This window comes from Poecilia mexicana, unplaced genomic scaffold (assembly GCF_051168715.1).
Source record: "Poecilia mexicana isolate PSO_F unplaced genomic scaffold, ASM5116871v1 scaffold_3, whole genome shotgun sequence".
NCBI lineage: Eukaryota > Metazoa > Chordata > Actinopteri > Cyprinodontiformes > Poeciliidae > Poecilia > Poecilia mexicana.
In genome coordinates this window covers 31256374-31282583 of record NW_028263372.1, presented here as the reverse complement: position 1 = coordinate 31282583, position 26210 = coordinate 31256374, and the positions used below count along the sequence as shown (strand labels likewise).

At 38.3% G+C, this 26210-nt stretch overlaps 1 protein-coding gene across 3 annotated transcripts in view; it reads right to left on the bottom strand.

The window, feature by feature from the left end:
* Positions 1-26210, bottom strand: part of shf (Src homology 2 domain containing F) — a 101067-nt gene that overhangs the window by 63534 nt on the left and 11323 nt on the right. For all 3 annotated transcript variants that reach the window (XM_088004435.1, XM_014995852.2, XM_014995853.2), the window contains exon 2: positions 18908-19040. In XM_088004435.1, coding sequence (XP_087860561.1) covers positions 18908-19040 — 133 coding nt within the window. The remainder of the gene's footprint in view (positions 1-18907; positions 19041-26210) is intronic.

Below are 26210 nucleotides of genomic sequence, written 5' to 3'. Positions count from 1 at the left end.
CAACAGGCCCTAGGATAACTGGGGAGGCCATATGCTCCAAGCAGAATGGAGCTTCTGTTGCTTTTTTGTGGCTCCTTAGGAGACAGTGCACCTTCACTCTACCCAAAGACTGGTCGAAACTGACCTGGCACGGCTAGACTGTGGGGGGTCCCAGCACCCCAAGGGAGGTGTTGATGTGCCTGGAGCCTAAGACTGGACGGCCTGCCTTGCTGCCTGCTGACAGCGACATGTGGACCTGCTGACAGCGCACCGAGTCGGGGCTGAGAGGAGCACAATGCAGCAACTCAGTAAGGATCAACCCTGAGTTGGTTGGAAAATAATAGATGCTTCCAATTTGTTTGTCAGAAAGTGCACATACAAGCAGAGCATAATGGCATAATGGACTGGATAAGGAGAGCCAATTAATCGTCGACTTCTACAACTTGACTTTTCAATTTCTCTGAGTGGGAGACCTTGAACCCTTTCTCTCTGCGGGGAGTAAATCCACTCTGGCAGCATGAAGAAATTTTTTAAAAGTTCAAACTGATGCATCACCTGTGGAGTCTCTGATGGGAAGCTTAATGGCCTCTAAATTAACCTGTGGAGCTTATCTCACTGTGATAAAAAAGCTTACATGCTCAGATTACAAACTTGCTCTGTTGCTTCACGATGAGTAACAACATGGCCTAAAACTTTCATTAAGAGCAACAGATAGAAAAAATGCTGCATCTGCTCTGAGTAAACAAGGTGACTGATTGTATTTAACAAGCAAATAATCACTGGTTGTCAAGACGCAATTGCTGTTTAATCCCACTTCTAAATTAAATATGAGGCACAATCAGTACCATCATCAGTAACAAACGACCAGCCAGCTATTGTATTTTATAAGTATAGTTGTATTATTACATGTCCCATAAACAGTCAGTTGGTGAAAACGTGAGTAAATCTACAGTGTGCCATTAATTTTCCCAGAAGACCACGAGTAACTCTGATTGATGTTGAGTGCCAAATCATTGTCTCAACTCAAACATATGAAAAATATGTTTAATAATAAAAGCAAAACATAATTTTTAGCAGCTCCAGGAAACAGTCGGGATTTCAGCTGAACACTGTAATAGAACGCTGACAATTAAAACCCCTAGAACCCGACGGACCCACCGGTGGGTCCAGCTGCCGGGACCTCGGCTCGCTCTGTAAACAAAGGCTCCACGTGCCTTTAAATTTTTTTTTTTTTTTATTATCCGCTAAAAGAGGCTTTGATCTTTCAAAAACTATTCCGCATAAAGGTTTTGCCCAAAATGTTAAGCTTAAATTTATTTATACCCACTGAGGGTGTAAGAGGCTAAAAGTTTGTATTATCTTTGTGAAAATATTTATCTTTTATTTGAAAATGGTTAATTTCTTGGGGAATCGAAGCCCAACACAGTGATATCTTCGACCTTGTTTGTAAACCAACAATTAACGTTTATTTTCTCTATCTTAAAAATTGTTTGAGGAAATGGGGTTTTTGGAGCAAAGTAATTAATAACCACCAGTAGGAGGTTGCTTAAAGCTATTTTAGTCTGATTACAAGCAACCATGTTTTAGAGTTAACTAACCCAAACAGGGATCAGAACCAATATTATTCAGCATGAAGTGGAATTCAAAGTTTTTAAATGTGCAATTTGTGTAATTCCATAATTAATAATAATTTTAGCAACAATGACAAAAAATGCCTTAATTTAAATGCATGGATACAAAAAGGTTTCATAAATGTACAACCTGAATGTAGGAGGGGAACATTTGATGTCCTCTCTGAGACCTTTAGCATCTTGGGTACTCTCCTCCTTGGCAACTGTTTTCTCTAATTGACATGCAAAGTGTGTATATATAACAGCAACACTTGCCGTGCGGACAGCAAAATTATCAAGACTTTGAGAAATTTTACTTTGCCTACCCTATTCAGACTTCAAAGTCTCTGCACAAGGATATTTTCTAGTGAACTGTAGGAACTTAAAACAGAAGTAGTGTCCACCTGCTCCCTGTCATCATGTGTTAAATCTCAGCAATGCATTCAGGCAAAACGTGTTCAGAAAAAGTGACACTGAAGACCATGCAATGCAGTACGAATGGACATGCAACGTATGTGAGAGGGTGTGCATGTGACAGTTCCATACATCTTGTGCAAATACATTAAAGCAAGCAGATGCATATTAAAGTAGACACACAGCTATAAACAGACAGCGCAACATAAAGGCGGCTTACTTCATTTACTGTCACAATGACAGATGCTACAGGACATGCAAGATAAAAAGTTGCCTCTGCGTTTCACCTGCTGCCCTGTGTAAGCAACACATCTCTCTGTGCCACATCTGCTTGGGCTTAATGAGCTCTGAGGTCTGATAATGAAATTAGTGCCTGCAGAGAACAGCGCAGCAACGAGGTTTCTTGCCTTTGCGAGCATCAAGAGACCACCCGAAAACAGACATTCATACGCTGTCAGTACTCATCACTGAGATTGCTGAACTCATTTGCCTACATGCAAAAGCCTAAACAAAAAAAATTTAAAATAAAATAAGCAGATCATGCATGGAGACTAAGTGATGTCATTCATGTTTTCAGCACAAAGACGTGCATATAATTCAAACTGATGCTGGTACTCCATGTTGCAGCAATATTTTTTTCTTTCTATGCTTCATGCATCCAACTGACCAAAGCTGAATCCAAAAGTGACCCGTCTAACATAAAGCCATTTTTAACAGGATGGAGGATTTCCTGCTGTCAGTGAGACCTTAAAAACTGAAATGTTACTAGATGAGTCAGACTTAAAGGTGCTGATCACTGCAGGCTTTATGTGAGCCATACACAAAAGCAAATCTGATGCAAGTTGAAAGACCTTAACCCGTTCTGAGGCCAGCAATGTTTTAGTGCTTGACATTTTTGTGATACTCATTTCATCCCTTAATCCCATCAGATTTATTCCTATTTTATATACTAAGCATGGTATTTAACATGTGCATTTAGCATTTGGCCATAAAATCTAAAACATAAGAGAAGAAATATCCTAGCTAACAGTTCATCAGTGGAAAAAAAAATCAAAATATCAATTTTGTTATTTTTCAAATTAATTATTTTTAGTACCACTGTTGAAGTCCTTAAGTGATAAAATACAAAGTGTATAGAAAGAATGTAGGTTGTGTTAGCATTCAAACAAAACTATGCGGTGTTTGTATAAAAAAAAAAAAACTAGTAAAAGGGAAGCTTCTTGACAGCTGTTTAGGAAATATTTTATTGCCACCTACAATTATGAGGGGCCGTTTAGGACAAAAAACTATGTTTTGTCTCTCACACACTACTAAAAACTCATATACACACACAAAATATTAAAACTGCACATATATACACCAAGATATTGAAGCCAATCTAAGAGGTTGGACAAAGAGAACATAAATCAGATGCTCTGAGGAGCATCAGAGATTCACAACTCAGGTAGGAGAAACTGTTGTCAGGCCAACTATTAGTTAACTAAAACATGGGGTTGTTGATCAACTTTTTTTTTTTCTTCTAAATGATCTAGGATCAGATGATTGCATAGATAAAACATTTTAAAAAGAACAGTGTCCTCCTTGGTTTCCTGTAAAAAAAAATCAATTGTTATTCTGTATTCTGAAGACACAAACCAGTGCAGTTAAAAACCCTGTCAGTCACAGGAGCTCTAACCGCAGATCAACCAACCTGTGCATCATCCCAAAGATGATCCCCTGAAGTCCCACTTGCACAGAGGTCACCTTCCCAGTGGATTTCTCTCAGCAAACTTCATACTCCACTGGAAAGCACAAATCTCTCCTTTTGTTACAGTGTTTCTCTCTTACCGATTTATTTATTTTGTTTGTGCGTTTTATCTGTTACCCTCCACCACCTCCTTTGAGCTTTGAGTTCATGGCATCAAGCATGTCATTCTAGTCATGATTCAACTCTGACACGGTTGGACTGGCAGTAGCTAGCTGACTTAAGAAAGAGAGAAACAGAAAGAGAGTCAAAAAACAAAAGGAGGAGGCATCCGTGTCGTGCAATTCTTGCACAAGCCAGTCGAAAACAACAAGATAACGTAGGCAGAATTTCTATAAACTAATGTTGTGTGTCTGTATAGAATGAAACCAAGAAATCAAGATGTAAAATTATGTCTGGGCAGAAACATCTCTCACACTAAAACCTTTCTGGTAACATCCCAGATTTGAAGTCTGTGTAATGCATAAAATAAACATGCACATAGATGTGTGTCATTAGGAGGAATGGTAAAAAGTTGAGAAAATAAGTATTGTATTTATTGTTGAACATCAACAATGTCATTGTGTTTCAGAGTACTGAGTAAAGGGTTAACCCTAGTGTCAATAAAGAAAAAAAAAAAAAAAGGAGGCCAAGGAGAGGCTTCCCTACTCAGAGCGTGTGTGTTCTAGCTCTGCTTCTTCTTAATCACTGTGACCCAAAAGCCAATAGCCTGCACAAGTAAATTATACTGGAAGGAGAATTCAAGGTGGGACATAATCCAAGAGAATCCCTTATCCAGCCTCACCAATCCTTCTGACAGTCAAATCACAGGTATGTTATTGGATTTGGTGAAGAAGGGGATCTTTATATTAATAATTCACTCTGCCCGTGGGTGCATCTCATCTTCCTCAGACTCAGAGACCACACTGGCGCACATTGGAGGTGAGAAAACGCAATGTTTAAATGGAAATGAACCTCTTCCGCCTTAACCTCAATCTCTGCATCCTTGCCTTTTCTGACGTCCTGTTTGTGTTTTCTTTGTTACTTGCTGCTCTCGCCTTATTACCCATTCTGGTTGACTGGGAAGTTTCAGAAATTTGCAGTCCCTCATGCTGTCTGTATGCATGGAGATTCTGCAAAAGGTTCAATTTCAGTCTCACTTGACCAAAATTCCCTGTGCTGCCAGTGGTAAACTGCAAGGGGATTTTTTGTTTTTATTAGTTGTCTTTCATCAGATTCACACTTCTAAGCTGTTATTTAGGGGTCCCAGGGTAAAAGTGGTGAATACAAATACACTTTCAAAAGTATGCATTTTATGTTTATCAAATAAAACTCCTCCCTAAATTTAAAAGATAAAGCAATATGAATTCTTAAGCAAGGTATTTTTTTATTTTTATTTTTTTTAGTTCTTCTGACAAAGATGTTGTAATGCAGGTAAATGTTCCTACTAAAAAAATAACTGCTTGTGCATATAGTGTAAAGATTACCATCCAGTTTCACCACAAATCCTGTCACTATCCCTGTGGGTTTCCCTTTCTTTATTGTCTCCACCTCTGACCCACGCTGCACATCTATAGACACACCAAAAGTCTACTTTTCCATCTTTACCTCCAAACCATTTCTCTTTTGACAGAGGCATCCCGCTGCAGATGCAGTCACATCTTCTCTCTGAGTGCTTCTGCCTCTAATGAGGCTCCTCAGCCACATACTGTATCAAATTAACAAGCAGCGCCAAACTATTACTACTCAACCCCAGCAGCTGGGCCGCAGGCAGACCCAGCGCCTCACCTCACCACACTTGCAATCATCTTGCGTGATTGATAAGAAGGGAGGCAAACAAAAACAGCGGGGAAGAAGAAAAAGGAGCAAATTGAACTAAATGGTGTACTTTGTTTCCAAATAGTAAAATGTATTTTATTCATTCCTTATGAAGTGAGGTCAAACAAGTAAAATCGTTACAAACCGGTAAAATAAAAAACTCCACAGACTCTCAAGACCTGAATAAAGGGATATGTAGAGGCCTGCTTCAAATTTTTAACTATTTATAATTCTGGTCTTTCAACATCATTCTTAAAAGACAACATCGGATGGGAATATGTGTTATTCCATAACACTCCATCTGACTAATTGGATGCAGAATATTGAAACACACTCTTGACATGCTCTGATAAGGTTATAATCTCCCTCGTGCCTTTGTGGTGCTACTTCACTATTTTAGTTAATTAGCTGTCTTGAGCTTAAACACTGTCTTGCCTCACAACTGTGAAAGGGGAGGGAACATTTATGGAAAACAAAACAGATGCAAAAACTGGAAACTGACTAATAAAGTACATATGTGGTCTTTGTTCTGCACAGAGATTTATATATATATATATATATATATATATATATATATATATATATATATATATATATATATATATATATATATATATTTTTTTTTTTTTTTTTTTTTTTTTTTTTTTTAAATGGGAATATTCAAGCTACAATAATGGCTGCTTGGTTTATGCAGTATAAGGAGATAACAGTGGGCGTCTCTGGAAGACAAACCTAGAGAAGGTCATTCCTGAATAAATGTCACCAGTAAACCAGGTTCCTGAGGGAGAAAAGGCCCCTCTGTTATTTTACAAGACAACAAGGCTTCTATAAAAGAGCTTAGTCCATAGTCTATCACAGTGAAAACAGGAATGTCCCAGACAACTGCCTCCTGGCTAGACTGATAGAGAGGACTGAGAACATCATGAGGGGAAAGACAGAAGCAGAAAATGAGACACAGAAGGCCTGAGGAGAAATGGATTTAATGTAAAGAAGACAGATGGGGACGGGAAGAGGTAGATGGATCGAAAGAGACAAAACAGGGGAAATTAAGATAAAACAGAGTTGAGGCCTAGGAGAACCAGGGCACATCAGGGAACAGGAGACCCATGGATATGTTAAAAGGCTGCAATGAAAGGATAAAACATAAACAAATGAGTCCTGAGGAGATATCTAGTTCTGGTTTGGATGATGGCTTCATCACAGTGCGCTGGATTTTCTCTCCGACTTGAAGCACTTTGTCAACAGGCCTATCCAGCTGCATTACTCACACTGAAATAGGTTCTTCTCCACTGAGACAGAAAAATGAGCAGTTTTGTCTTTAAACTCTAGAACAGTAAATCAAAAATAAAAAAAACTTCAACATGCCACAAATTCAGCTTGACAAATTTTTTTTGACAATGAGATTTTTTGCAACTTTTCTATCACTTGTGTTGAGGTTTTGTTGACTACAACCAACTTTAAGAACAGTCAGTTTAAAATAACTTAAAAATTGCAATTGATAAAACCTTATTTATGGCATCAATCAGGTAAACTTCTGCTCTGGTTCTGACCAGCATTCTTGCTCACATGAACTCAGGGATCATCACTCCCATTAACTCAACTGTGTCACCAGAATACTGTACATTAGGGAGCAGTGTTTTCAATTTTCCCCACATATTCAGTCTTTGTTTTACATGAGGATTTCATTACACTCCACTAATGTTGCTGTAAAGATGTTATTACTAGAGCACAGTCTGTCATGCAGCTCAAACTACAGAGGTCCATCTGTAGATAGTTTCTCAACATGTCATTTGACTCTAAAAGGTCATTTTAAGCTAATGCTACATATGCGGTATCTAAACAGGAAGTTGAAAATACACAAACAGTCATATGCTCTCTCCTTCATTTTAATTATTTAGGTCAGAAATATTGAAAAATAAAGATACAGTTATTTACTATAGATTATACTAGTATTAGAAATGGGATTGTGCAATACTGGGAAAAAAAAATTATAGTGGATGATTCCAATGACAATACTGATTATGATTAGCCCACATTTGTCTTATTCTTCCCCTATTTTCATCACCACAATGTCAGCAATACTCTGAGGTCAGCACCTTGGTCATCTAAGATAATATAACCAATAACACACTGCAACCAAGCAGTCCTTTCAAATGTAATATTGCACACACTGAAACAGTGATAACGACTGTGATTTAATATATTTTGCAGCTCTACTTAGAAAGGTATTTTTCAACAAGAGAACAATCTGTTCTCTGCATACCAGTCTAACAAACTTCAAAATTGTGCAATTCCAGATGCTAAACCAACTTCCTTGTAAGGTAATGCCTTCCTGTTTTAAGGAAGGCATTACCTTCCTTAAAACAGGTAATGCTGTTTTAAGGCAATTTTGAGCCTCGTCAAAATTGCCTTTTGACGAGGCTCAAAAGGCAATTTTTGTGTCAGAAAATAACTGTCAAATCAGAAAACAATTATGGAAAGATATTTTTTTATGTTTTATACCTACAAGATTTTGACCTTTTTCAATATTTCCAAATGAGAACTCATATTCATATGTGGATAAAATAAAAGGCTAGGGTATAGTTCTGTTTCTGTCTCTCCTTAGAAGTGCATTTTTTCAATTTGTATTTTTTTTCTTCCATTTTGTTCTCCTCATGGGTAAGCCCTAAAGTGAACGAAAATATAACTTCAGGACAGTGACTGAAAAGTACATCACATCGATCTTGGTGCATTAAAACATCAGCTCAAGAGTGGAAGGTTACACACTCAGAAAGTGAGAGGATCCTTGGGCTTCATTAGATAGCTGAAAAACAGCATACTGCTGCCAGGCCAATTTAACCTAAATCCGTGAAACAACAGTGATTCACAGTTTGGCTCCATTTCTCTGCCAGCTTCTAATTCACTATGTCAGTTTCTTTCTTTGCAATAACAGGAGTGTCACTAAGTTAACAAAGGCAGAGAATACAAAGAAAATGTGAATGCACATATCAAAACAAATTGCAACATTGCCACATCACCACATATTCTCATACTAGCTGGTAAATATGACTAAAAGACTCCATCAATTAACTGCTTGCAACAAAGACACACGGTCCTTCAACTCCAGGGCAAATGAAGAACTGATACATCAGATAGCTCACAAAAAAAGAGTGCATGCGTCTACAGCAAATGCATGTCTCAATCTGTGAGTGTGCATTTATTGATAGAGCACATACACAGGTGCTGCAGGCCCCAGGTAGCCAGCAGCAGGTATGAATTTCCCCCTGTCCTCTTCTGTAGCAGGCCAGAAACGGATTAATGATGTCATCAATCACACCTTAAAAATGAATGACTTCAGCACCTCTACGCAGCGCCACTGTGTCTGCCCAGTCCCATATTCCTTTGCTCCACCCCCCACCTAACTTACTCAGCTGTAACTGATGGGTACTGGGTCAGTCTACCTATCCATCCTTGGCTTGGCTCAGTCAAGCGCAACAGGATGTCAGAGGCCAGTAGGAACTGTTGCCAGCACACACCGCTCCTTCTCTGACCTGCTGCTTGCATATAAAATTACAATGTGATCTGCAATGGCTGTTTCTCATAAAACCCTTACGAATCTTCTACAGGGAAAGCATCCTAGCAAAACTGTCACTGCAGAAACATATTCCTAATTTCACATAACCAAATTGATTGGCTCTACAAACTCTGGACTCTGGACTGCTGGATTAATATTTTTGAGGTTTTCCTTTTAGCTTTTTTTTTTATTTTAAATCAGACAAAAAAAAAACTGAACTCTTAAAAACTTGAGATTTCAAGACATTACATTTTTGAGATGATAGAAATATGCTTTTCTCCTGCTGCTGAAGCCATGAAACCTAGAAATCAATTATTCAATCAACCAATCATTCAAAGTGAAAACATTAAGTGCGTTATCTACTGCAGGTGAGACACTTTTGTTTTTATTTTCAGAAATATTGCATACGTTAACGATGGTTTACACATGTTACAAAAATGTTACAAAAATTGGCACATTCTGCAGATTTTTGATTCAACCACTCAAGCATTTTTATACAACATTAAAAATACATTTTAAAATAATCTTTTTTATTTGCAGTTTTTCAAAAGATGCAAATATGTATTTACATACAAAGGTTTTTTTTTTATCTTAAATGCAAAATATCTTTTTTTTAACAGGTCTGGCTTAATATTTGCTTTGACTGTTTTTCTCCTTTATGGAAGTAATGCTAATATTATTAGTTTTATGTATTTTGCTGATACCATCTGAGAAAAGGCTTGATAGTGTGTTCCAATGTAAAATATATTACTCTGTCTTATAAGGCTACAGATTTGTTTCTTATGGGGAACTTGGATAGCATCTTCCAATCTGCTACTTTATGTTTTTCTATTTTATAAAACATAAACAATTCATCTTAAAAACTGATCATGCAGGACATGTGCCACAGAACTGTGTCGTGTGAAAGGTGTCAAAGATATTGACAGTGGCGCAGCTCTGCCGCAGTGTGCAAAGCCATGTGAGAGCTTGAGCTCCAGCGCTGGATGGCATTTATCACTAAGTGAGGGGGAGGGAGGTTATCAGGCTCTGCTAGAGATTTCTCTTTTCATCAATAAGTCGTCAGTCTTCCTGCTATCCCCCTCTCCACCCACCTCTTACACACCCTCCACCCACCACCCTTCAGCTTTGCCAAATGACCCTCCACACCACAGAGACTGCTGGCCATAATCCAGGATCCCCAAAACACACACTCAAAGGCAGTATGTCACTGTCAAAGGAACAGAAGAACACAAAACTTTTTAAACATTTTTTCCTAGAAAAGAAATGCATTGCAGTGCAGATACAGTGACAAAGTTCAGCAAAAGCCCATCTTTCTCAGACAGACAACTGAACATCACACAAAATACACCATTTGTACCTGTACAATGTTTCTATGCAGGATTTACACCCTTGGAAGATTGCCAGTCTATCACAGGGCAAGACTGATACACTGGTCAAACAATCATGCACACACACACACACTAAAATGTAACTTGGTGTCCAATTATCCCAACATGCATATTTTTGGACAGTGAGGAATCCAGAGTCCCCAGAGAGAACCCACGCACGGACAGCAGGAAGATACAAGACCGGTCATGGCCCCGATTTAAACCCTGGACTTACTAGCAAAAACTGCTGCTGCAGCTGTTAATGCAGCTAGTAAGTCCACTTTGCAGCCAAAAAAAATCTAGATTAATTTTAAGTTTCATCTCAAAGATGTGTCAATATAATCCCCAGCTCCAGGCATGACATGTTACTGCTGCAAAAACGTGTCAAAAAACATAGCACAAAACTCTGCTTTTGAACAGTTAGCAGTATTGTTCAGAAAGTGGGTATTTTCAGTGTAACATGTTTAATGATCATATTTTAACACCAGGATGTACGCTTTATTTATTTTAGCATAAAAGGTGATATGTGTTTGTGCATTGAGGGAAGGTGTGGCGTAAGGAGATCAATATCTTATGATAAGGTAAATGTAAATATTAGGCAGTTCCTAGAGTTCCTAGAGATTCGCAGAACTATACTAAGGCGAATGTGAGGTACTGGGAAATTCTGCAGTGTGTGGTTAGCCAATAAATAACCTGAAAACAATAGTTTAATGGCACCGCTCCTCACCTGAACTAAAACAAAAAAGAGAATTTGTGGTTCCATCTTAAACAGTAGATTTTAGGTGAATGAAAACTGCTTTTCTGAACAGTGTTAGGGTCTTTGTGGAAGCTCCTAGAAGAGTTTATTGTGAAAAGATCAAGACGCACTAAAAGACTCCATGAATGGAAAAATAAGGTTGCCATATTGGTCACCAATTATTTTTATAAGACAATAAAATGCTCATTTGCAACTTTGTAATTGTATGTTTAAACCTTCTGACTCACCGACATAAACAAAGTGGGAAAATGTACTTGTTCAAAAACAAAAAGTCCTAAAAAAAACAACTTACCTAAAATTGTGTCCACAACCTATTGTTGCTTTGAATTTTTGTATGCTGTCATGCATTGACAGTTTTATTCAAAGACTGAGAGTGACCAGAGAGCTCTTTAACTCACTTTTCCTGTTTAGGAACAAGGCTGTTGCATGGAAACTTAACCCACAATTTGCACTCATTTGAAATCTGTCATAACTTGTTTGCCCTAAAGCTCTATTAGAAAATGTCAGCCATTATTGAAGTCAAGGCTAAGTCATTTCCACATGCTTTGTTTTACTTTGCTATTTGACAAAAATGATTTTGTAAAATAAATGCCTTAAAATATTTAAACCACTAACCAAAACATCAATAGGTTGACTGTCAAATAACTTTTAACAGCTATTTTAAAGTGTTAATATTCCCTTCCTTGTCCAGTTCATGACCCCTTTCCTTGTGTCCATTCTTATGTATAGTTAACTATAATCAGCTAGGGTGATGATAAATGCATATGTGTGATGAGGTAGTTCTTGAATGACCATTAAATGCCTGGAGAAAGATGCAAGAGAATGGAAAACTGGAGATAAGAGGATAATTGCCAAGTTGTTATAATGTTATAAGAAACCACTACTGCAATTAAACTATAATGATGCAAATTTCAAAATCAGAACAAAGGTAACATAAAAAAAAAAAAAAAGCAATAGCCAATGCATGCTCCGGATATTCCTCAAGTCACAGCTTGGGGCAATAAAAGCGGGCTTACAGGCTAAGAAATGTGCTGCCACATGTACCTGTCATTGCCTGGGGTGAGTTTTCTCCCTTGTGAGTGAGTGAGGAGGAGATGGAAACCATTTGGCACACCATCCCACCATTTTTTTCTCTTAAAGAGTTCCCATAAACTAACCCACACATGCTGTAATACGGAGTTCTTCCCACTGGTTCTGCCTCAAGCCCTCTCTCTCTTTTCACTTTTTTGTCAGTCTTGGCCCGTTTCTTTACAGTTTTTGTATTTCCTTCCCTTTACTTTCACTTTCTCCAAACATGTTCTCACAACTATTCAGGCCTGTGCCAAAACGGATAACGTTCAACAGGGATTTAGCCATGAAGCTGAGAAAAAAAAAAAAAAAAAAAAAATCAAGTTCGCAGCAAATGATTCATCTTGTTGGCACCAAATGCATGTCTCCGCATCACTGGGAGTGAGGTGCAGGTGGTGCCAGTGCTGGGAGGCATTTCCCAGCACATTCATAAAAAAGGGAAAAAGCAAAAAAACCCGTCTAACATGAGTCAACCATTATGGAAAATATCAAGGATTTTCCCTCTGAGCAAAATGCCAAACTCTCTTGCTGCAAAATGACTTGATGAGGGTAAACCCAGATTACAAATTTGAGTAACAAATGTAATATTTGGGTGTTAAGAGTTACATATTCCATTAATCTCTTTCCATACATATGTATCTTTAATCAAAACTTCAGGTACATTCACTAAGTCATAGCTTAAGCCGCGCACTGGAGTTTGTTTGTTTCTATCATGCAAGCAGTTTGCTCAACAGGCCTACATTGCAGCGTGGGAAAACTCTTACATGACCACCTGCCTTCTCACCTGCCTGGCTCGGCAAGGAGTAAGAGGATGAGTATGCATTCATTGAGAAATGGCTTGACGTAGTCTGTGCTGCAGAACTAGTCCAGCCTCTTTTGCATGTTGGTACAAGTCTGAACAGCTACAACAAATTGTGACGGAACTGTGCTGACTGAAAAAGAACAAAAGAATACACCAGGAATTAGTTCAAGAATTTCCTTCAAAAGCCCGTCCTGTGATTGAATGCTGCTGCTTCTTGGGATTGGTCTTGATTTTAGCAGATGATACAGCTAAAACCATACACATGCATTGTTTAAAACATAAAAAAATGTTTCCACTGTCTGGCAATAATAATAATAAACTTCTGAATTTAAGCAAAGTCAAGCATGTTTTCACACTTCATAGTCCGGTAGGCTCAGTTCTATTGAGAACCAAAATTGCAACATTTGCTACATTTTCAGAAGGAGCAGTTCACTTTCACATGGCACTGTCACACAATTCAAACCTCCTCGCCTGTGGTGGCGCAGCACCAAGAACTCCTGAAGGAAACAACACAAAAACCTCAGAAGAAGACCAGCACAACTTCCTTTTTCACAAAATGTAAACAAAACTGTGTAGCAGCAGATTTTAGCAGGTGTCTCTGGTAAAATACCAGAAGTCATTTCTCACTGTAGTGCTAGACTCATGCATTTAATTTGGCTCTGTTGACCCAGAATTAACTGCCTGCTATAGTGCACTTCCAGGTTTTGGATCTATCTCCAGTCCGGTTGCATTCATATACGCATTTGAACTGCGCCAGAATCAAGACCTATGATTTTAGGCAAAATAGAATTCGCCTTTTTCAGAGTTCGATTGCACATTCACACTTCCCCAAATGAACCAGATTCTAGACAAATGAACTACTGTTCAATTAAAGCTGGCTACACATGGCTGGTGTGAATGCACCTTAAATTTCTCTCCCCGTTTAAAGATTTAGTTAATAGGAGTATTTTTTGGTCATAATTCACATTAAATATTTTTTTTTCTTGTCAAAAACTGAAAAGAAGGATGCTGTACATATATTCATGAGTAGAGATAGTATTATTGTGTATGTGTTAGAAATAAACAATGCAAAGCATTACATTATTGACCTATGTTGAAATTTAAACAAAACCTATAAAAGATACAAGCAGAAAATGCATTAAAATTCATGCCAAAGCACCAGGGAGTAAAAAACAAACTGTAGCCATTGTAATAGCTGGCACGTGTGGACATGACAAACATTCGAGGCACTCTGGAAACACACACGCTGGGAACATTGTTACGACAGGGCAGCTGAGCACATGTCTTCACATAACTGAAGGTGGTGTGTTGAGCACTGGCCAGCAGCCGGTGTGTGTATGTGTATTTTCCGGCTCCTATGTGGGGGTGTAGATGAGGTGCGGCTGGCTTTTTCAGGTTAAGGAAGTTGTGACATGCCTCTCCAACAGACCCATTAATCAGTAGCCTCAAAAGAGAAGTGGAGAATACAACACAGACACACACAGGCGTCAGCAATGGTCAATTCAGCCATTTCATACACACACAGTCACCAACAAATTCCCAGTAATGTGTGCCAACAAACACAAACACACAGACAGCGGGAATACTCACTCTGTTATGTAAACGGCTTTGGCACTCCGTGCCTCAGGCCTTACATGCCACACCTTCCACTATGTAGTAGTGTTTGACTTTGTGTGTTTAAGGTGTGAATGCTCTATAATCAGGAAATAATTTTATAGGCTCAAAGAGACACCTTCAGTTTTCACAAAATCTCTACAGAAAAACTTTTAAAGACTTCATCCATTAGGTTTAGTATTGGTAGATTAAAAAAACATTACTTTTAAGATGAAGTAAGAGTGCTAAAGGAGCAAGCAGGATGAAGTACAGAATTAAGGCTCCCACATACTCAGGTGGATACGGTTCGTATTCTGTGAGCCACACAAACTGTGTGCCAGAGTATATGGGGAACTTCACTGTTAGGGGAAGGAATCAGTGCACCTCATATCTTGATATATCCTTAGGATATATCCTATAGGATCAATGACATATGGTCATTGCAGGTACCATAATATAATAATTCTGCAATACATGAAAAGTTTCCAGACAGAATATAACTCAGTACACATCTAACTAGAAATAAACACCAATTAAGGATGGGCAGGTATGGCTTTTTAACAGTAGTAACTAAAAATACAATACTTCATGATTTCTAGCAATATCAAAAATATCAGACTAATATTTTATTTAAAATGAAAACCAGAAATTCATCCTAAAGCTGCAAAAATATTTTTAGATTTATCATTAGCTATGATGATTATGTTAACTTAAATAGCTATTAATTATTATTTTGGTTTTGAGACTTAAGTATAGAAGAAGGTGATGCCAAATACAGTATACGTTTTCAAGAAACCTTGTTGATTAGAATTTTAAAACATGCTTTTTAAATGTTAGCTGGTTTCTTAGTCAGGTTGTCTGCTAAGGTAGCCAGGGTGCTGTCAGATATGCTGCATGTTGTTTGCCAACCTTAACTTTAATAAAAGCTAATAAAAACGAGGGGTTGGCATCCTATTCCCAAAGCATGACTGTACACAGCAACCAGAAAATTGTCCTAACAGAAAGATTTGTCTTTCTGGTAATGGAGGGGAATGTGTTACAGGTTTCTTCCATTCAGCTGATAGCCAGTTTACAAGAAACTAGGTTACAGAGTAGAACATTATAGTGGGTTGGACACTATTACTTTTTAAAACCTCGGTTAAAGCCATTTTAAAAAGTTAAATGCTAGGGCTTCAGCAGAGGTGATCTTTGAAAATAATGTCTCTTTTCAGCATTCTTTGAACAGCATCTAAATACCAATACTTGGAGGAAAAGCATGGAGTAGAGTCACTGCTCCTCTGCATTGAAAGAGGTGAGAAACAGAGAAGTGGTTCAATTATTTGAAGTGTTTGAGGGTTTTTTTTCCCTAGCTTTTCCCACTAAGAGAGGATAAAAAATTCATTAGTGAGAGTATATGGCCCCTCTTGGCTGTGAATGTTTTGGCATCTCTCAAAATGAGCAGCAGAGTCACTGTGGAGAGGGACGTCTTTGCTTCCCGTCTGGACCTGTTATATCTGCAGCCCATTCTTGAATTTGTGGAATATTAAAACACGGGGTTGGATATACAGAAGTCATAAAATAAAAATATGAACATAACACAAAAAATAACTCAGTCAGTGTTGGTGAACATACAGTGAAACCAACATAGATCTTCAACCATATTGTGAATATATCCTAGATATATGCATGTGCCTCTAAGCAATGTATTTGATTTTGTCGCACCTAAACATGAAACCTAATGGCAGTCTGTGAAATCAGCCTTATTTAAAACGTATCTATGATTAACTGGGAACATGTTTTTATAGGAAGCACACCTCTGAGTTTTAGGATTTGAGAAAATTAGGAGTCTGTTTTATGAGCCAAGATGCATTTTTATGTCTAATAGGTGGTGTAAATCAATGTGTCAGTAGCTAAATTATTCAAAAGTTGCTTTTACAGCTATAAATAAAGACATTTGTGTTAGGCTGACATGCTGTAGGTTTGGTTCCATCTGAACCCATCTGTGCATGACAGAACTGAGAAAAGAGTAAGACTGCAAGCATGGAAGAAAATGTAGTTATTGGTAAATTTATAGGTTGTTATAAGTACTATTGTACTATTGTAAATACTATTGTAGCTGAGATGATGACAAATGAAATGAATGAGAACAAAAGCGATAGAATTTCACAGTTAGAAATGCAAGGCCCTTCTTCGAACTACAGTTCTGTCATTCTCTCCTTTTGGCCGGACTGGTACATTGTCAGACTGAGAGATGCAGCAATTACCTTATATGCCTATAGTCAGTATGTTGATGCATTGCTAGAGGCACCCGACCTTGAACAGTGGGAGAAAGTGAAAGTGACTGACCCTCATTATACTGGTCAGAAACCCTCAGGCAAGACACCCATAAATGCATCAGCAGGGCTAAATGGGGTAAATGGCATTGGTGGGAGAGTTTTGTGGAGAACTTTTGCTGTGAGTGTTTATGTCCATTTCATAAAAGCCGGGAAGGTAGCACTAAAAGAGCATATATTAAAGTTTTCCATTAAGCAGCGAACAATACAGGAATTACTAGAGCTATAATTCAGAAGGATAAAAGTCTTGTTTAATGGTCGTCAGTTGCACACCTGTGAGTTTTTTATTCGCTGGTAATTTCTTTGTAGGTGAAGATGATAAACTGCCCTCATATTTCCAACTATAACATTAATGTCCAATTTTATTTAGCCTTTACTTATCTGTTCTTTGAATCTCTTTTTTAGACTGAATCCAGATGGAACGTAAAACAATACAGTACCAGCTTTACAGAAAACAAAGTCCTACTAAAGGCATGCACTTGGCAAAAGAAAATATGTGTACCTGAGGTTTTTTAAAGACAGAAAAGGTTGAAGTCTTGAACTGATGAGTTAATCAGATCAAACAGAGAGCAACTGCCAGATAAGGAGTTTTCTCAACACATCAAAACATTCCAAGTTCAATTTATAAAGCTACAAAAACCGTGACGTGAGCCTAAGAGTTGATGGATACCACAAAAGCCTTGTTCAGACTACTTCTTTACAGCTTCCTCATTCTAAGAGCAGCAATAAATCCTGTTTTTGTACTTGTGCTGAGGCAGTGATTCGGCCAGAGGTCAAACCACTGAGACAGATGAAAACAGGAGATTGTCTGTAGGCCCATTAAAAAGAAAATTGCTGAGGATTGCCAAAAGGTTTCTGTTTGCAGCAAAATCAGTAGTGTTATGGTAAAAGGTTACTGTTATATGTTATGACTATGTCAGGAAACACCCAAGCTTTGATATATTTGATATCTTGTGGTAAATTGCGACCAACCTAATGTCTGACATTCATGCCAGCATCTTTTGTAACATTCCTGACTGCTTATGAGAGGAAAACATCAGGTCCATTTTTGATTTGCTGCACATTTTTCTTCTCTTTCTGCATTTTCTTGTTCTTTGTCAGTGTCACACTCATTCACAGTGGGGAATGTGGTTTAGCTAAATTCTTACGTTAGCATAAAGCTATTGTTATCGAAGAAACGGAGACTTCCTGGAAATCTCAGCAAGTGCACACATTCCACTGATCAAATTAAAACAGGATGCATAAGTTAAACTCTTAAAGTTCCTGCCTTTGAAAATGTTCCAACATGGTTTGTGACACACAACTCCTTTCTGCACTGCTGCACCTGTCATGTAAAATGACATGGAGAAATCTGAGCTTTTGCATTAATTCACATGACCAATCCACTCTGAATAATAATCAGTTTTACACAAATAGTGCTGCAAAAAAGTATGAACCACTGATATTTAGCAGTCTGGAATCAGTTCCAATGCCACCAAAAATTTTGAGACTTTAGCAAATCACAGTAAGAACCAAGACCCACAAATGGACAAAACATGAAATAGTAGTGAGCCTTCAAAGAGAGGTCAATATTACCAATATTACTCGGACTCAAACATGTGATCACAAAATAGCCCAGAACAACAATTTAAGCAAAAATGAAGGCTTTCGAGTGGCTTGAATAGAAGTTGAAATGGAGTGCCACTTTTTAATACTCAAAAACCACCCAATGCAAGTGATTTTTCTTTTTTTACATAAGGTGGTTTGAATAGCCTTTCTTTTTAATTGTTTGATGATCTGAAATGCAAAGACATTTGAAAGGGATATATCTTTTTCACTACAGGGCACAATACATAAAAAACCAGTAAGTAAGTAACAGAGAGCTGAGAGACCACAGAGCTCGAAATGGAAATAATCTAAGTCGAACTTTACCTGCCATCATCTTCTGGGCCTCATATGGCTCCATGTAACCATCGTTTTCAGTTGCAACTTTTTCAGTTGTGGTCTGAGCACCACCAGCCTGCTCTGCATCGAAAGGGTCGGCGTAGTCTTCGAGGATAATCAGCTGTGTGAGACAAAGAAAGAAGAAAAGTAAGATTAGGACAAGCGTCAGAGAGGGACAGCTCTGGCTCAAGACAGGAACTGGGGACATCCACTGAGACAAGCCAGGAAATAAAGGGAGAAATGCATAAATAATAGCGAACCTCTGTATGCCTCAGCACAAAGCCACAATGCCTCAGCTTATAGCCTCAAATCACGCTCTCCGCTACTGCTGGTCTGCCTAATTATACAATATCCCAGTGACAGGACTACATTTTATACGTGGAAGACAGAAGACCACAACTGCTCAACTTTCATAAGCGAAACACTATGGCAGATTTATGCCAAGCTTGCAGTGAGCCACAGCTAATTGCAGTCCTGCTCTTTTGCTGAGTTTTTGAGCAATGGATAGCAATTAAGTGGACGTCCTGAGACCCAGAAATACAGCTCAAAGCTTTGGGGAATGGAGTAGGACCATGACAATGGTGCCTTAGGGGGGCATTTGTTTTCTTGAGATGTCAGTTTCATTTGAGAGGAACAATATGCCATTTCAAAGTCATAGCTGTACCTTCTGTGGTCTTAGCCACTGGTTTTAATGAGGGCTAGCAGCAGTTTAGACATCTTAAAGAGAAACAAATGTTCTTTCGGTTCCAATCAAGACCAAACATGGAAAAATTTAAAATGCCAAAATTTTATTCAGTTTGAAAGCATGTAAAAAACTAAGGGTTAAAACCACTGCGCAAAATAAGAAAACAACAAAACAAGTGTGAGACAATAAAAATGACTGGCACTACACCCAATGACTCATGCATAACAGGAAGGGATTTGGTTTCATTACAAACAAGCTCCTCAGTCATCTGCTGGATGAGGCAGAGAAGGGAGGACTGGAGGAGGGCCGAGCGTTGTGCCCACCAAGCAGCTCCTCCACAAAGCCAGATTTTCTTAGAGACTATATCCAAAGTTGCAAAATAAAAAACACACTCCCAAACACCCAACCACCAGCCTGCATATGGAAGCCACCCAACTAAACCATGTCAATAAAGTTGTAACTGAGAAAGTCATTCCAAATTACAGACTTTGTAATGACTTTTAGCTAAAGACACATGTTGAAAAATTTCCAAGAGTTAAATGTCAGAAAGTTCACTGGGGGATATTCTATAAGCTGCTTAGTGACAAAGTAGTCCTGGCAGGTATGTTTCTGCACTGATCATCTCAACTATACACGGATTAAGCAATAACAACAGAGGAAGTCGGTACAGTGGATGTGTTCTTAGTAGCAACTGTGTGTTAAATCTGTTTCCCTCTCCATCTGTTCAGAGGGGAAAATAAAAATCACTTTTCTGCCACAGCATAATTACGGGTTCCTAGAATGTTTTACTTCTTCTTATTCAGGGAAAAAAATCAAGTAAATTTTCTGCAATTGTTTTGATCTGCATAAAATAAACATATTTTACTCACAAGTTTGATTAAAATCCAGTCGGTCATATAAGGAAAATCTTCACAGCCCAAGAAAACCGAGTAATTATGCATTTCTGGCACACTTGTCCTTTGATCCAGCAGCTTATTGCAAGAAACCTCAACCAATAATAATCATATCCTGTTATATCTAATCAAATATGGCAGTAATGATTTCAAAGATAAAGAGAAATGGACACTCGCTGTCAGATCTTGATTTTTACATCCCCTAAGCAATGCTTTACCATAAAATTATTCATTATAAGAGAAGTGAACTAACAATTTAGCTGCCAACTAAAATAATAAAATTTTAGCTTGATCAATAAGGCTTGCTGACCGATGGATTGGTCAGAAAATTGAATGTCTGATAGCTTTGTTTAGACATGTCTACAGTTTATAAAGGATAATCTGAGATAGAACCAGACTTTCAGCAGATAGCAGGAAGGCTAAAAAAGTAAAGCAAAGTTATTCTCTTTTTCTATTTGAGCTCTCAGCTTCCATCTGTCATGGAAAATGCAGGAATAGCAACACAGTTGAGGTTAGGAATTATAATCTCCAGACACTTTTTTTGAGGTGCATACAATTTCTCCCAGAAGAGGGAGCATGGATCTAGGAATGACATCACATATGAGTTGAGTGCATTCAAACTGCAAATCATTACACAACTGGGATATCCTAACATTGTAGTGCTAATTCCAAGAAGCAAACAATAAACAATCAGGATTAGAAGCAGAGGATGGGCAGAGCTATGTGCTGCTGGTTTGATAGTGGTTCACACTTGCAACTTTCAGTATATTTTATAAGGATGAAAGCCATACTGGATAATGAACTCAAAATGTCTGACATTCCCAGTCAGAATTTTGACGCCAGGAATGAGACTGGATGCTAAAGACATATGAAAATGCGAATACAATAGTTTTTCATACTATTAAAAACCTACTACTACTACTACAGTGACTGTTTTCTCAAACAAGAAACGCAATGTCAACTCTACTTAAAGGTAAATAATGACCATCCATAGCAGGGGGGCTAGAAAAAATATATTTTGAATGGCATTTTTATATCTTCTTGCATTATGACTCTTAAAGACATCAGATTTCCAATATGGATTTTTGCCCAAAGTCAAAGTTTTACAAAAGTTCAAAAAATTATATTTGATGAATCTCTGGAGTGAACACATTGGAATAATTAAGTATTTAAGCATTTATTTATACAATGCCTTAAAAAAGAAAATAGAACCAGTACACACAAAGAGCTAATTGAAAGAAACTACCTTTTAAAGCTTAACATAGTTCACAGCCCTCAAATAAAGTAGCTCAAGACTATTTTTCACAATTGTGACCTAAAAAAGTCTTGCTTTTATTGATTTACACTGGCAGATTTCCCTGTGTGTAATTCATATCATCAGATCTTGTTGAATATTTTCCCATATTAATCTTTAACAGCGCTCATTCCTTGAACTCAACCACCTTACTGTACCTTCGTCGCGGACCAGTGGATGTTTTGGTCATGCTTCAGGAAATAATGGAAATAACTTATTGAGTTATGCACTCCAAAAGCATGACATCATCGTTTTGCCTTTCCTGTTGACATAATCTAGGAAACATCCAGGGCGAGTGATGAAAACTCCTGATAGCAGTACGCCAACAGATTCAATGCAGTCGAAGACAAAAGTACTACACAAAATTAACATTCGAAACACACACTGCACCTTTCTTTTGTTTCTTTGGTTTGCATTGCAGCAGTTTATCTTTAAAAAACTAAAAAAAGACACATACCCCTTTGAGTCCATACAAATTATCCTTTCTAAAACAACTAAAGTGTTATGGGTCTGGTTATAGAAAAACAGAACAAGCAAAAGTCGTTTGTGATTGCTATAAACTTCTAAAAATACTGAAGTAGATGTTGAATCATGTTAAAATCATGCAATATTTAATCAGTCACTTTTCAGTGCCAATCAGAGTCGATTTCAGTGATATGAGCATCTTTAATTTATATTTTTTGTGGCACAAACATGCATGTAAGCGATTTTTAAAAACAAAAGTGGTCTCTGTTAGTCCTGGATTTAAATCCTGAAGATTTTAGGTAAAACTCTACTGAGGCACCACCATCACCTGTAGCCCTGTCCGTAAAGGAGGCGCTTAATATTTCTAAATTGTTCCAATGACTCCTTCCTGTCCCACCACAGTGATGACTCCTCAACAGAAGGAGAAGTATTGGCTTGTGAGGAGAGGGGTGTTGGAGAACGGCAGCAGTGCCTGGGGGAACACCATCTGCCTTGTGGTATGCCAGGGTGTGTCAGGACTGCAGCCAAGCCACACTTGTCATGAAAGTAAAATTCTACCCGTCAGCACTGTGCTGCCTCCATATATCAGACCTTTGCTGAGCTGTGATGTAAGTCCACATGAATCTCATAAAGACAACTGACAGGCTTAGGGCATATCCCTGTGGCAGCTGGGTCCTTAGCTAGTCCGCAAGATGAAGAGAGAAAGGGCCCACTTAATTACTGGATTTGGTAGCTCAGATCCTGGCTGACTTTGACTTATACCTGCCGTGGCTCAGGCAGCTCACAAAGCAAGCAGTGAGAAAAAAAAAAAGACTTCTTGAAAAGCACTGCGGCTCCCTGACCTCAAATCGGTGGGAACAGAGGGAAGAGCATTAACAAAGGAGGGAGACTGTGGCAGGCACCTGCCACTTTGGCTCAGTGTTCGGATGACACAAGAGCTTCTAGGATTACACTTTTATTCAGTGCAGGTCCTCCATTAGAAGCGGTGAAAATGTGAGCACCAGTTCTCTTGCTGCACCCTTAATGCATAATGGGTTCAGAGAGCTCATCAGATAATCAAGGACAAAAAGAATAAAAGTTTCATAAACCACATTAGATGAAATTTGAGTACAGAGATTGAATTTTTTGTTTTTTGTGGTTTTTAAACAGAAAGTGGGCTGCTGCTTCTTGAGTAACATATCCAGTGTGGTCAAATTAACCACAATAATCAATAAAAAAAAGTATGCTTATGATTTTACTCCAAACCCAGCAAACCAAAACTCTACTAAACAACAGGGAAAATTAACAGTATAGAGCTTTTCTTTTGATAGATAAATGCAATCAGATCATGGTCTCAATGTCATGACTAGTCCTGTAAGTATTGGCTGCATCAGGGGCTAGTCAAGGTTGAAAACCCTCTGAGACTGCTGCCAGAAAAGTCAGCAGGCTGTAGAAAGAGAAGGGAGGGAAAGAAAAAGGACTGACGTGTGTGATTTATGCCTCACGCCACAAGGGATTTTAGTCACTGATAACCTAATACACCTCAGTGCTTAGCAGCTCAATTGCATTATGGCATTTCAAAAGCTTTTTTTGTTGTTGCTATTGCTCTTTTGTTCTTCGGTGTGACACAAAAGAAAAGCATGCCTCCATTGTGAGGAAAGACAGCCATTGCAGAGGAGATAGGAAGGGAGGGGAGAGGAGACAATGGGTAAGGAGATGCTATTTTTTTCAGCAGAACACAGTCGCAGAACAGACTGACATGTATGAAGTATGTTTACGCCTGTTGGGTTGAGGGACAAAAGTCGAATGTGCCTCATTGATGGCTCCTCTATTCTCTGCTTGTCGGGATGAATGCAGTGTGTGCAGTCATGCTGAGATAACTTTGCCATTTTCTTAAAAGAACATACTGGCAAGAAACACACCCTCGAGGCACTTTATTTAAGATGAGAATGCTCAAACCTTCTATGTTGACATAACACTGTTTCCAACACTAAGATGGCTTCATGTTTGTAAGAAGCAAGCATAAATCTGGTTACAATTCATTCAGGACCCCTTGTGAGGACTGAGCCCTGCTGGCTTCTGCATCTCCCACACAGATTAGGCAGATGGAAAACTGGCTTTGCCTCTTGGGGAGAGGCAATGCAGGAGTGCATTTCCCACAATACAGCTTTGACATTAATGAAACTTTATTGAAATGTTTTCCTGCGAAACACAGTTGCCACGAGAGCATTCCGGGCTCTCTGGGAGATGCAAAGAGTGATGTGGCTCCTGTAAAGGCCTACTTAGGAGTCTGGAGAGGTAACTAATCAAATTAATATATATGCTGTAGAGGCGTTGCTTTGCAGTGCATCGAAAGCCACTGGTGAGGACCACAGCAGGGATAAACTGTCTACAGTCCTCTGCAAAAGTATCCATTGCCCTTCCACTTTTTCACATTACAAATTACAACTTCAGTGTGTTTGATTTGGAATTTCAGTTGTAAACCAGCAAAAAGTAGCACATAATTAAGTACAATGAAAATGACAAAACATTTCAAACATTGTTTTAATAAAAATGTGAAGACTGCGGAATATCTTTGTATTTAGCACCTTTAATCTGCTACGCCTAAATTAAATCCAGTGCAACCAGCCACCCTTATAAGTCCTATAATGACTAAATAGAGTCAACCTCTACAAGTAATTTGATCCAGATGTTCTGTGAAAGCCTGAGAAGTTTATTAGAGAACATTAGAGAACAAACAGCATTGCAAACAAAAAAGGCAACAACAGCAGCAGACAAGCTAGGGATACATTTATGAAGAAATTTAACAAGGTTATGTTATAATCCGAGCTTTTAATATTTCAGAAGTCACCATTCAATCCATCATGTGAAGATGGAAACAGTATGGTGCAATTGTTTCTCTGTTAACTCAACACTGCATAAAAAAATAAATAAAAAAAAAATGATAATTTTATATGAACCGGACTAAAGACTTCTCCACACCTTAAGTAATTTAAGTAACACTGAAAAAGTCTTTTCACACATCAATGTGCTCTACAATCAGTTTTGCACATGTTCCCCACTGAGACATCTGCACTGCGGGTATCACCTTATTTACTGCATCCCTGTCTCCTTTTAGGACTCACGCCACATAAAATGCTGGTTCTTCTAATCTCTGCCCTTTTCCAGATGAAGCAGCACTCACAAGCCACCAGAGTGAACCAGGTTCTTTAGAGTGTTTCGGCTCATGTTGATCACAGTTGGCACGGGAATACTTCAAGATGCCATGATAACTACTGATACAAATCCCTATAGTGTAGTCTGTCTGAGTGTGTATGCAGAAATTAGTCTACTGAGAAATAAAGGAGTGGAAGCATGCTACACTACTATAAGTACAACCACTGTGCAATTTAAACCAATTAAGCAGCCTTTAGTTCCACGTGGTGCTGCTAAGTCAATATACACTTCTAAAAACATGTAAATGTAATTATTGACAGAATAAAATGGCTTGTGTTAGTTGTGAGTACTCAGTGTTTCGATCAGTTCAAATTAAGACTCGTGAACCCGCACGCCGCTGAAGCCTTCCAGAAACTCAGGAAGTTAAGGGAAGCTTTCAGAAGGTTAAAAATAGCAGCTGCCTGTCATTTTCTATTGTTAGTATGACAGCTGTCTTCCCTCTTCTGTTCTTATTAATGAAATCATTTCTGCAGCACATTTTCCCAGGTAAACTGGTGTAGATAAAGTATGCAGTCCATTACATGTTCTCACTAAAATCAACTTTGTCTGACAGGCAAAGTTAAATCCACTGTACGAAGTGATTTGAGTGTATGCAGTGCTTAGACTTTCGTTTTTAACCAGTTCTTTGATAACAGGTTGGACATTTGCTGTGTAATTTGAGTGTTAAAGCATTATTTACAGGTTTAAACATGTTAAAAAACAATTCAGAATTGACCAGAGTTTCCCATCTACTAATGGTTTCATGATTCTTTGTTAGAA